This window comes from Fibroporia radiculosa, assembly GCF_000313525.1.
Source record: "Fibroporia radiculosa TFFH 294 genomic supercontigs, scaffold6370, whole genome shotgun sequence".
NCBI lineage: Eukaryota > Fungi > Basidiomycota > Agaricomycetes > Polyporales > Fibroporiaceae > Fibroporia > Fibroporia radiculosa.
The window spans coordinates 46,158-58,096 of record NW_012133436.1 but is presented as its reverse complement, the minus strand read 5'-3'; the positions used below and the strand labels follow the sequence as shown (position 1 = coordinate 58,096).

Sequence of the window (11,939 nt, the reverse complement as noted above, 5' to 3'; positions counted from 1 at the left end):
TCTTGCGGCTGCAACACGAACTGCGCGATGCGCTCCTCGCGGAGCAACTGCCGCTCAGGCTTAGACTTCTTCTTCTTCTTATCGAAGATCTTGCCCGCTTCGCGAAGAGAACGACGTCAGCAACAGGCGCGACAGGGACACACGCAGTGACGTACTGGAGTAAGAGAATCCGTCCGCATCGCCGTCCAGCCAGTGGTCTTTCCGCTCGGAGAACCTGTGGACCGCGAGGTCAACATGCGAAGCACTGTGAGCGTACATGGGGATAAATGCGTACTTGCGGAGGGGGCGTCCGTCTGCGGCAAGGGGGGAATATGCGGTACGTTCCCCCTTGCGATACAGCTCATATGCCTGAGTCTGCCTCTCTACAACCTCCGCGGAAGCACACGAAAACGACAGCGGCGAGAGCGGGTCCCGCTCGGCGATGGACGAATCACCGTGCAAGGTTGCTAGCTTCGCCAATGCGGCTTTCATCCGCTCAGCGATGCCAGGGCCATCAAACACAGGGTCTGACCGTGCTGGTGGCAGACGGGATATGAATTTATACAACACTTGGTTGACGATGGATGCGCTGAGGAGCGCGAGGTATCCTTGTGTACCTGGCAAGACTGATGTTAACCAGTGCTTCATACATATGATCCCGACATACACTGACATCTCACGGAAAAGATGTTGGCGCCGCCGGGGACATTGACAAGGGCCGCGGCGACTTGTTCTGCAAGATTCATAGGATGTGTCTGACAACGTTCCGCCTGATTCTAGTTGTAATAAGAATATCGGATCTGTTCATTTGCACCCACCTGAATAATGACCACAGGACATGTCACGCTGGCCATTTCCTTCGCAGTTAATCGTGTTCGCTTGAAGACGATTGAGCAGCTGAAATCGGCAAGCCCGAGGATAATAAACCCACATTCAGATAAAGATTGACATTTGTAATGACAAATGATCTCCGGAATGGAGGATAGTGCACCTCCCAATAAGAGACAAGCTGAGCGTCAAGAGTGATGTCGACATGGCTTCTACAATGGAGAAGATGTTTAAAACGTACTTCATCTTGGAGATCTATAGATGCATCCTAAACAAGCAAGAAGCAACACATATAATCAAGGCTCGATAATTATGACTTTGGCGAGATTAACTTACCGAGCCGACGTATAAATCCAATAGTTCTTTACACGAATATTCGAATGATTCAAGATCTTCTGCGAATGACCATAGATGCACAAGCTCCCCCATTGTTTCGAGGAGCTTTGGGACCCTATGCGTGTCACGGCTCAGCCTGGCTTCTGTGCATGAATTAAATGATCGTACTCCGACTGTGCTGGCATGTTACACAGCGTAAGGCTTAAACACAATTCGGGGAATCTTGCAGGCCAATAAACATAGAATCGTAAGGCAAAGGCACGATATCTGACTCACAGGATAGCGAACCTGAGCGCAACATATGTGTTCAGATCGCAAGCAAATATATGCGCTGGAGACAAGCGAAGATGCTATAGTGGGCTCTGAGCTGTGTCTTTTGGATTCCGTGTGGAATGGTACGCACTTGAAAGCAATATGCAAGGTCGGCAGTGGTTATCCAGAGGTCATACTTGGATGTGGGTCTAGCTAGCGACTTGCCCGTTGAGCGAGTGTCGAACGCAATGATATTGAAGCCGGAAGCCAGACGAGTGTCGTCCATCTGGGGGTGGAGCCATGTCGAGTCGAGCCATTGGGGGTGGAGGAGGACGACGGTAGGCTTGTTGGGGTCGAAGCCTCCGACGTTGCTGTTAGGCGCGTTTGTTTGATACCAGATGGAGGCGTAGTCGTCGGAGGAGATGATGTCAATATAGGGCATAGCGATGGTAACGAGCAAAGGAGCGACTGCAGCGGCGAAATCACGACATGTAAGGAGGAGGAGGAGGAGCTGTGGGCGGCTAGACACCGTCTGACGGTAAATTGTGCAGCGAAACGAGCGGCCGCATCTACGCCTCCAGAAAGAGATCCTATCCGCCCCACTGCCGATCGCAGGCGCCCTGTTTCGCGGCTGCAGCACGTACACGTGATCACATCTCCCGCCGTCGCGACGCTGCACACGCCGACTGCAACCAGTGGTAACTTAACTACACACCGTCCTCGACACTCTGCACATCTTCCGTCGTCCAGTCCAGCCCTGCAAGCCCGACGACGCGCACAGCGGCGCCGGCATCAGGCAAAGGCCATTATCATCGGTCAAACTTCCCAAAATCGTCAAGATTTCCCCGATCCGCCTACTTACATTTCCCACCTCCTTAGCCCGAAACCGTCTCAGCCTCGAAAGCGCATCACATCATGAAGACTAAGTATGATCTGTAAAATTCTATCATTCTTAGGCATCATCTCCTCGACGTCAGTCCTGAATCTCAAGGCTGCACGACAGAGTGCGGCGGCGTGCGCTGTCGACCAAACATGCAGCGGGCGACTTCAGTTTGTCTCCATAGCCGACAATCGAGTCTTAAATCCTAGACAATTCCGTTATTCCACAATTCGCTTCGTTGCACACCCATCGGAGCCTGGAGCCCACCGCAAGGGAGACTAGGCTACTTAGTAAGGGCAACCTGTCATGCTCAATGAACTGAAGCATCCACTCTTGTCGTGTGCGTGTGCTACGGCTGCAAGCGCCGTCCGAAACGAGGGAATGCTGGGCAAAAGGCTGAAAGCTGTCTAGATGCGTACACCGCAAACTTCGACAGAACAGAAAGAGAAAACTGTCCGATTCCGTGCACAATCGGAGGCTCAGCGCGCCGGCCATCACATGGCGCACAAGCCGGTAGACAGACAGACCGTCCGTGCATGGGATCTTACATAAATTGCGGACCCTGGCAAGACCCTGCTTTAGCCATGGGACGCCCCCAGGATCTCAAGCAGATCTCTCACCTTCAAGAGCCTATCAACGACCTAGGCGATGATAAAATTGACGCTTGTACTGTGCTGCCTAACGTCGACGAGATCAAGCGCGGAACGGGCGCCAAGCGCCACTGAAGCGAGACGCTCTGGCGACAGTCAAGAACCCTCGTTACCGACAATTCCATTGAGCACCTGCATGACGCGCTGCTGGCGCTGGGGAGGGTTCAGCCAGTAAACTGCAATAAAACGCGTTACCCACGCACCTCTCTGTCTGCAGACATCGTCGTCTGGTACATTGCCGGAACGCTGAGCGACTCGAGCTTCGCCTGCTGCTTCGTAATCAGACCGTCCCAAGCAGGGAGGACACGCTCTGCATCAAACTTTCGTAGCTCCTTGCGAAAAGCGTCGGACATCATCTGGGACCCCGGCACTACGCAGTCAGTATGGTGGGATCAGAACAAAACGAGGTATCTGGACGCACATCCGCCTCGAATTGCGTGAGCCCCACTCCAATCAGACTCGCCCTGCGGGGAGTGAGCGATACGGAAGCTAACCAAGACATTCGGACACGCACTTGTTCCGCGCAACCTTGATCTTTTCCTCATGCTTGCGCTGAATCGCCTTTCGTTCGTCCCACAGCTGCCGCTCCAGATCAGCCTGCTCCTTCTTCAGCTGTATCAGTCATATGACGGCACACGTCAGTGGGAAACGCATGGTGCAGCAAGGTAGGTGCGACTTGCCAAGGAGATGGCATCCACGAAGGTAGGGTCCTCGGACAGCCGGACGAGATGCGGGAGAGCCTGTTGGAAGGTGCAACCTCGGAGATCCTCCTTCCGAACCGATGGGGATGGGCCCGAGGGTGTCGTCGTGGGTGGCCTCGGCTCGGGTGGGAGGTATGGTGCGGCCGGCGGTACGAAATGATGAGGCTGAACGAGCGGCAGGCCATGCGAGGGCAGAGGCGACGGAATAGGTGGAGATGGATGCGCATGTAGTTGGGAGAGCAAGGCTGCAACAGACGAGGACGGTCCTGGAGGATCAGGCGTTACATTATTGTCAGACAAACTACTTTTGGATTTCTCCAAATTCTGACGCGACTCAGCACTTTCACTGGGGGGTGGATTGAAAGGCTTTGCGGAGGAGGTCGACGTGACAGCACCACTTGGACCTGGTTGTGAGGGAGCACTGGCAAGCTCCTGCCATGCTTGAGATGACCTGAGCTGATCGAGGAGAGCCTTGACTCCAGCAGGATCCTATGCAAACATAGTGAAGCCTTGAACGCAGCAGAGTAAACTTGGACAAGTGCTCACATTGATGTTGGTGAAGTTCATGGCTCAAGAGACCGTGGGAATCTGGGCGATAGAGTGGGTGGCAACGGTTTCCAAACCAGTTCTACTCCGATCAACGCCACTGTGCGCCGGCGGCAACCCGAGAGCGTCTACGATGATCTGCCTTCCCCACTAACGGGCTATCGCGAGTTGAATGATACACTTCTGTTCCCAGTCCTGCGAGTCTGTGAGAGCATGCAAGGCTTGCGTGCTGCACACCATAGTACCAAATCTTTGATGGATTGATGCATGGTGTATGGCTGCCACTGGCGGCCGTGGTCGTGTAATTTCGTAGTTCGTAGTGTCTAATGGTTCGCAACGGAGAGACCCGGCGGAACCCCGCTAAATAGGTGCTGGGAGCTTCGATCTCGTCATACAATCCACGCATTTCACAGTCTCTGGACGGCCGTTGAGGATGAAAGAGATCCGAAGGAAGAAAGAAGTGCTCACCCAGGGCGAACAGAACAAAGTGAAGGCTTAGAAGTCTCGGGAGAAGACCAGAGCTGCAAATAACAACATGGCATCCCACAACATGTCTGCGCGCAAGCGGGTAGAAGATATTTTTTGGAAGACATCGATTGCAACCGGTGAGCTCGCGGAACAAATAGATCGAGAGGTATCGTAATTCATACTTCATGCGAACGCAGCAGGAATGCCGGGAAAGATCCTTAGGGAAGGGCCGTTCACGGGTCGACTACCGTGTGCGAGGGTGTACCAGTCATTGCGATGACGCTCGATGAGCATACGAGGACGAGTGGGGCAGGCACCAGGCTCTAAATGAAGGAACGAATGGCCGGTCGTCGCGGCGCTGCGCTCGTCACCTGTGGACGATGTAGATGAGTAATCCGCATGAATCAAGCTGGACATCAGGCGACAACGAGGGCCTACCTGGAGGATCCGTCATGGTAGGGGCTGTGAACATAGCGAGAGGTTCGAACGCCACCATAGAGGGGGGTGCGTGTTGCTGATACATAACGTATGGGTAAGTATAGCGCAGAGGCCGCCGCTGGCCAGCACCCATACGATCGTGATGTGTCTTGATTGCCGTGCCGTATACCCCAATGTCAAGTCTGGGTGTTGGCGAGTCTCGACGAACGGGAGCTGCGCACAAGGATGTTACCCACGCGAGCTTCCCACAAGGGTCGCTGGTACTCATACGGGTCTAAGATCCGGGCTACGACGCGCCGACGGTGGACCTCCCCATTCTAGAGAGGAATACTCCGTCTCGTCGCTATGGATCGGAGGTAAACACGGAGTTGGGCGGTGGACTGTTGATATGTTGTCAGGCCCTGAATTATGTCAGTGTACATGTCAAGGCATATGTCGCGACAAAACAGATGGACTTTACCCGCACGCGCGTCCGCAATGCCACTAGCCACGATGGGCGGTTACGAAAGTGGCTGAATCTAGAGCGCGAGGGTCGTTCGAGGTTCACAGCAGCCAAAGTGGCGCGGCCAGCCCCCCGCTTTTTGCGGACAAGGTGGCTGAGAGCCGGCATCGAAAACCTTACCTATTTAGTCTTGGGGCATTCGCAGGTCAAAGTCACAGTAAGCAGTAAGTAGTGTAACTGAAGCGTGCAAGATGAAGGGAGATAATCCGTGTTAGATTGGAACCCGAGGCTGCTGCGTCATAAATGCGCTGCGTTTCAAGTCGTTCGGATGTGCCGAGTGTCAGAGAGAGTCATATGGAGATGATCAAACGAGGAAAATCCAGGACGGGGTGCACACGACGCGAGCGGCTTGCAGGGGGAGAAAAAATGTGCGTACCGACGCGCTGAACGTTGAACGATTAGGCAGCACCGAGGTGGGCCATGATATCGTGGCCAAGAGGGCGCATGGGAGGCACGAGCCAGCTTACGGTCGTGCGGCGATCGATATTTAATCGGTGCCGGGGATGGATGAGCGGCAGCAGGCATGCGGGCCGCCGCCACAGACGGCGACTAGCGTCCCGTGTGCGTTGTTTGAGTCGCTCGCTGATGGCGCACGGAGGGACGGCCCTGGCGACGGCGGATCCCATCATGCAGCCAATATGTTATTCCCGGGCTGCCCGGGCACATGTCTTCCGCCGCCGACGCCTCAGCAGCGCGAGCTACGGAGGCCTGCGTCGGCTCAAACAATGCGCATGCAGCATGGCGACGGGATAAGATAAACGATGACTCAACTTGTATTCCAGTCGGGCCTAGTTACCGCGCGACAATCGGCTGTAGTTAGAAACACCCAGATACGAATAGATTATCCATCCCTGCCCCTGTTTGAACCCAGCTGGGGTCCTACTCCCTCTGTCTCCTCCAGCTCCCCCTCACCTCGTCGCCCACCGTCGTTGACGCGCGCACACGCACACATCTCCTCGCCGCGTTGCGCATCAACCAGTTTCTCATTCCAAGCGATGCCGCAGAGCATGTTATCCAGCATAGCCGGTGCCCGCAGGCGCCCGTGACTCGGACCCCAGGAATAGGCTCCGCACGTGGCGGTTACAGCAAATCGCGCTGAAATCTGGTAAATGCGCCCCATATTCCCACGGCGTGGCCCTTCTTCTCCCAGCTGTGTTCCAATCTTCCGACGACTTGCGCTGCCCTCCCGATCCTCCATTTCATCCTATCCCATCCCTTCATCGCCCCCTCTTCCCCCTCTTTGTTCCCTTTCCCCTGTAGCCCGTTATGGCTCCAGAGGCGTCAGCACCGGCGGGCTCGTCGTCCCACATGATGAAGACGACAAAGCGCGGCAGGCCGTTTCTCAAGGTTCGCTGATCCCATGTCTCGTCTTCCAATCGATGCTGAACCTCTATCAGGACACCCTTGACCTGTTTGCGACCCTGGTTGTGTCGTTAGAGCTTACTTCCAATAAGCAGTTCTTCCGGACATACCACCATTCGTTCACGACGTCAGTCACTATTTTCTATAAAAAAACGATAGCAATATCCCCAGGCAAACATACTAACCACGCCTCTCTAGCGACGATGCAGCGAAGAATCTGGCCTCATTAAAGTTCTCGCAATCCAATCGAGGGCCGGATCCTCGAGACCCTTCCCGAATTGTGACAACCACGACGACCACGACCTTCTCTATGACTCGCGAAATGGCAAAGGCCATGTGCCAGCAATTCATGGATGCTCGTTTGATCGAGAATGCTGCTGATCCTGGCTCAAATTTGTTCAAGGATCGCGGTGTTTATGTGCTTACGCCCAAGGGTCTGCATGTCCTGGAGCGCTTCATGAGCAAGAATGGAATCAACGGAGATCATCTGGGGCCCGTCTTCGCCTCACAGCCCATCTGCATGAAGCTGCTGCATCTCGAGCGGCGGTCGGTTGATGATGAAATTATCGTTTCGCATTCGGTCATTACCGCCCTCTTCCGACGGTTTGTCGGTCGTCGTCCCAACTATCCTCCAGACAGCATGGATGGATTCGATGCGCACCAACGGTATCACGAGCGGGCGAAAGGTGTGGCGTTGCTAGATGTCGCGGATAGGCCTGTGGGTGCGAAGGCGGCGACCGTGACGAAGCATTGCTTTGCGGCGGTGACGGCACTAGAGTGGTTGTGCGACTTCACGTCCGTGATTGGACGAGAAGAGGCAGCAGAGATGGCGGCGCAGTTTGTTCGGTTTGGCTTGATCTCGCTAGTCAGCGACAAGCGGAAGAACAATGATTCTGCCATCATTTTCACTGTTCGCGGTGCAGGAGGCGGTCCCAACTCGTCTATCTCAGTACGTTCTCCGGAATCCGTTGCCGTTGTATCACTGACGTTTGAGGTTTGTTGTAGCAAACCGGAGAATTCCGCTGTACCGCAAAGGCCATTTACAGGGTCACGGAGGAAGGTCGAAAGCTAGCCCGATGGGATGTGCCCGAAGGCGCTATCGGCTCTCCTAACGCTTCTTCATCCAATATTGCTGCACGCTCGTCTGACGACCATGGAAGTAGCGTGCAGAGCGCCACTGCGCCAGGCGGTGACGCCAAGATCCACCGACGCATTTCCATGACCGAGAAGCTGACTGTCACGAGCGAGGCCGACAAGAAGAATGGCAAGGAGAGCAACACAGACCGCCTAAAATATATCATCGAGGAGCCGCAACTTCGTTCTCTGTTCCGAGAATTCCTACGAAGTAACTTCTGCGAGGAGAATCTTTCGTTCTACCTGGACGTTTTGGACTTCAAGCGAAAGTTCGATGTTACTTCGAGCGCCAACGCCAATTCCAGTGCTGAGTCGTCGCGGAGTGGATCTGGATCAAAGGCCACGCCTGGTCAGCTCGCCATGGAGCGCCACCATGAGGCCCTCATCCAAATGGCCTTCGTGATCTACAACACCTATCTGGCGCCTTCAAGTCAGAGCGAACTCAATATCGACCACGGTCTTCGCAACGAACTGTCAGGATACTTGAACGATGTCATCACAAGCTTGACGGGCAAGACATTCCAGGGCCGCGTGGAGTTGGAGCAGGCAAATGCGTTTAACGCGACACAACTGCAGAAGATGATTGGGTTGTATGAGCGCATACAAACGCATGTCTTCCGTCTGATGGCAACAGATTCAGTACCAAAGGTGAGGGATACCTACTTTACACCAAATCATGGGGCCATAAGTGTCTGACATGTTGGCATTGATTCAGTTCATCAAGACACCGCGATTCCTCGCGCTGCGCATCAAGCTCGATAACGAGGATGATGGACCCCTCAGTGACTTTCCGGTTATGCTGGGTGCGGCGATGCCGTCTGTTCCTCCCGGACTTGGGGGCGAGGAGGAGGTGGGTGGGGCGTATGTGACGATTTCGCAACGTGCGGCAGTGCAAGATCGACGGTCGGGCGGCGAGCGAGGGCCATCGTCATGAGCGACCGATCGTTCGCTCGGTCGCCGATTGACTGATCTATGCCTGCTCCTGTCTGTCTCCGATCTTATATGTTTATGCTGGTCTTGCACGCCGTCCATGCTTCGTCCTCTATGCTCCCATGCAGTCGCATTTGTATGGCTTTCCATCCGCACTACGTCAACAGACCTTCGACTCTCTTCGTTCGCATTGCACTCTGCTCGTCGCAATAGGTATCGGGCTACTCTGGAACACCATGCATTACTAATTCGTCTTCCGTTGTCGCTTCGTCTTTCCATCTTCATCATCGCATCATTCCCTACTCACCAAAGAACAAGACAATTTCTGTCGCGGTGCGGTGGTTATTGCCGTGCTGGCTCATCCGTATTCCTATACCTGTACATCTAATATCTTACGCCGCTGTTGGTTTACACCAAGGGTCTCTCCTGCCTAATATATACACTCCCTGTGTTGTGTTGTCGATACCGTTGTGCACCGGCACACTAATGTTGTATTTACCCTAGTGTATATGCTGCGACACTTGTTTGACGTCGGGAATTGTGGGCGTCGGACAACAGCCGCCGTGGCCCGCCTGAGATCGTTGTGATCGGTGATCGATTCAAGGCTGTCGGGCGTCGCTGCCACTGTCCTCAATCAGGTGTCTTATTAAATCTTTGCTCCATACATACTCAAGTAGTCTCGACCTGAATATTCGGAACACCTGGTTAGAGTTAATGAGAAACAAACATTTATGTACGTATACTGCTAACTTGAAGCTCAGCCGCAATCACATGACTTGTATTGTATGCTGGCGTCCGCGGTGGCGGAGTTCTCTGCATATGAACCGTGTGCCGACTGTTCCTTTGTGCCTCCTACGGCATCTGCTGCGTCGAATAGCTTAGTTCTACGGTCTGCTTTTAGGGTGACTGCATCAGCAGACACGCAACACGCACTCGCCTTCTACACAGCAGACGGAAGGGCCATCGGTGCTAATTCAGCGACTTGTTCGAAATGGCAGACGACCACCCCAAGGTGCCAGACCCTATGGACCCCGACAGAATGGTGTCCACCAAGGCGGCGAATCGCCCGTTCCTCGGGTACGCGCGTTCGAATCGTATGTCCCCACGCTTCAGTCTTCTTAGTGAGCATGCGGAACGGGCGCAGGTACTCCGAGTATCGCACCAGACGCGAGAAGGAACATGCGGCTTGGCTGCAGCGCAAGAAGGAGCGAGAGGAGAAGCTGGCCAAGGGAGAGGAAGTTGGGCCGGACGAACCCGATCCCACTGAGGAGCCCGAGGTTGGGTGTCTAGGCCTCCTCAAGTTCATCCTATATGCCATCTTGTTTGTGCTCCTCGCAGGTAAATTCATTACCGGCAGCTTCCTATGGGAACAGGAGCTGCCTAACCTCAGGAAACTGATCCCGGTGGGTGCTTGTCTGCAGCCAGATGATGGCGAACCCTTCATTCATCTCCCGCCTGACTCGTTGCAGACAAATCAGCGGCTATTTTCCGAGGGCATGCTCACGACGTTTGATGGCACCAACGACTTGAAGCCTGTCTATATTGCTGTATGTCCCAGCTTCCCCCTATCTTCGCGCCTGCATGCTCGACTACTTATAGATTGATGGGGACGTGTACGATGTGAGCCCCAGCCGCCTGACATACGGTCCTGGTGGGCCATACCACATGCTGTGCGTCTGCTCCTATTCGCTTGCGCTATGTGCTTGTGAACTGATCCAGTGGCGTTCATGTCTAGCGCTGGTAGAGACGCCGCGCGGGCTTTTGGAACAGGATGTTTCGCCACGCACCTTACACATGACCTTCGTGGACTCGGCGAGGATGAGCTGAGGGTGAGTGCCCGCAGGCGTGTGGGCGTGTCCGGACCGATACTGAGGATCTGGGCGTTCTACCGCAGGGCGTGGAAAACTGGAAATTATTCTATGCTGAACATAAGAAATACGTCAAGGTCGGACGTGTATCTCATCCACCAATCGACCCTTCGAGTCCGATACCCGAACATTGTGATCCGAAGAAAGCTAAGGCGGCTCGGAGCCCCGAACAAGTGGAGAGTATAAAGCATGGCATAAAGCACGGACATGACGAATTATAGCCGTAATGCAGTATCCACGTACATGGTCCGGACGTCTCGAGGATATACATCTGAATGTCTATGCATCGACTTATTATACTACATATGCTACTTTGGGGTGCGATAAACATAGTACCCTAGATGAGTGTCTGGTGATCTACAAGAGTTCATTGGCTCTAGAAAGCTTGCCCGGGGTTAAATGAAGTAACAGGCGGCGCCTGGGTTTAAATTTCAATTAGATCAATGAAGAGATCGTGAGGATCAGCTAACTTACGGTCGCTTCATGCAACCTTCGTGGGTCAGGGAGGTTAGTAGAAAACCAATTCTTGACAATTGGAAAGTCCGCTATGGTCGCATCCATCATGGCATAGTACCCAGTGTCACGGTACTTCGCTACGATAATGTTGCCGCGCCATGCCTGCGCCTCGTTGAACTTCGGTCCCTGAATTTCTCGGATGCCTTTGTTTACCGGGAACGGCATGCCATCTCGGGACACGATGGGGTAAAAGGCAATGTATGGCGTCGGAAACTTCTGTCTCATGCCCTCGAGCTGGTCAACCACCTATAGATATGAACAAGGCACAGACGGTCAGTAAAGTGGATGGGAGATGACCTGCGCTGAGTGTTCACGTACTTGGAAACTCCAGGCACGGGGACCGAGGGTGTCCGCGACGTAGTCCATGTACATTTCAGCGTGGGGTACGCGGTTGCAGCGGAATGGCTCGGGCATGTTGGAGATTTGCATGGTGAGGGGGCTTGTCATGAGTGAAACCAGGTGGGGTGGGCGGTCGTCTGCAGGGAAGACAATTGCATCGAAAGAGAGCATTTGGTCCATTGGCAAAAAGAAGTAGAAGAAATAGAAATT

The 11,939-nt window shown here is 54.1% G+C and overlaps 5 protein-coding genes across 5 annotated transcripts; 2 read left to right on the top strand and 3 right to left on the bottom strand.

Moving 5' to 3' along the window:
* Positions 1 to 3,021: 3,021 nt before the first annotated feature.
* Positions 3,022 to 4,193, bottom strand: FIBRA_06192 (uncharacterized protein; the record flags this gene model as incomplete). The annotated part of the gene is made up of 6 exons (XM_012327928.1): positions 3,022 to 3,078; positions 3,129 to 3,281; positions 3,347 to 3,389; positions 3,440 to 3,537; positions 3,624 to 4,115; positions 4,173 to 4,193. 6 exons carry the CDS (start codon positions 4,191 to 4,193, stop codon positions 3,022 to 3,024), a joined length of 864 nt encoding a protein of 287 aa, XP_012183318.1.
* Positions 4,194 to 4,823: 630 nt separating this feature from the next.
* Positions 4,824 to 5,346, bottom strand: FIBRA_06191 (uncharacterized protein; the record flags this gene model as incomplete). Its single annotated transcript, XM_012327927.1, has 2 exons — positions 4,824 to 5,011; positions 5,079 to 5,346. The coding sequence occupies 2 exons, from the start codon at positions 5,344 to 5,346 to the stop codon at positions 4,824 to 4,826; spliced, it is 456 nt and encodes a 151-aa protein (XP_012183317.1).
* A 1,500-nt stretch (positions 5,347 to 6,846) lies between these two features.
* Positions 6,847 to 9,010, top strand: FIBRA_06190 (uncharacterized protein; the record flags this gene model as incomplete). Its single annotated transcript, XM_012327926.1, has 5 exons — positions 6,847 to 6,927; positions 6,978 to 7,069; positions 7,141 to 7,891; positions 7,948 to 8,724; positions 8,792 to 9,010. The coding sequence occupies 5 exons, from the start codon at positions 6,847 to 6,849 to the stop codon at positions 9,008 to 9,010; spliced, it is 1,920 nt and encodes a 639-aa protein (XP_012183316.1).
* A 987-nt stretch (positions 9,011 to 9,997) lies between these two features.
* Positions 9,998 to 11,095, top strand: FIBRA_06189 (uncharacterized protein; the record flags this gene model as incomplete). Its single annotated transcript, XM_012327925.1, has 5 exons — positions 9,998 to 10,083; positions 10,151 to 10,553; positions 10,606 to 10,676; positions 10,742 to 10,835; positions 10,901 to 11,095. 5 exons carry the CDS (start codon positions 9,998 to 10,000, stop codon positions 11,093 to 11,095), a joined length of 849 nt encoding a protein of 282 aa, XP_012183315.1.
* A 155-nt stretch (positions 11,096 to 11,250) lies between these two features.
* Positions 11,251 to 11,909, bottom strand: FIBRA_06188 (uncharacterized protein; the record flags this gene model as incomplete). Its single annotated transcript, XM_012327924.1, has 3 exons — positions 11,251 to 11,292; positions 11,349 to 11,636; positions 11,709 to 11,909. 3 exons carry the CDS (start codon positions 11,907 to 11,909, stop codon positions 11,251 to 11,253), a joined length of 531 nt encoding a protein of 176 aa, XP_012183314.1.
* Positions 11,910 to 11,939: the final 30 nt, after the last annotated feature.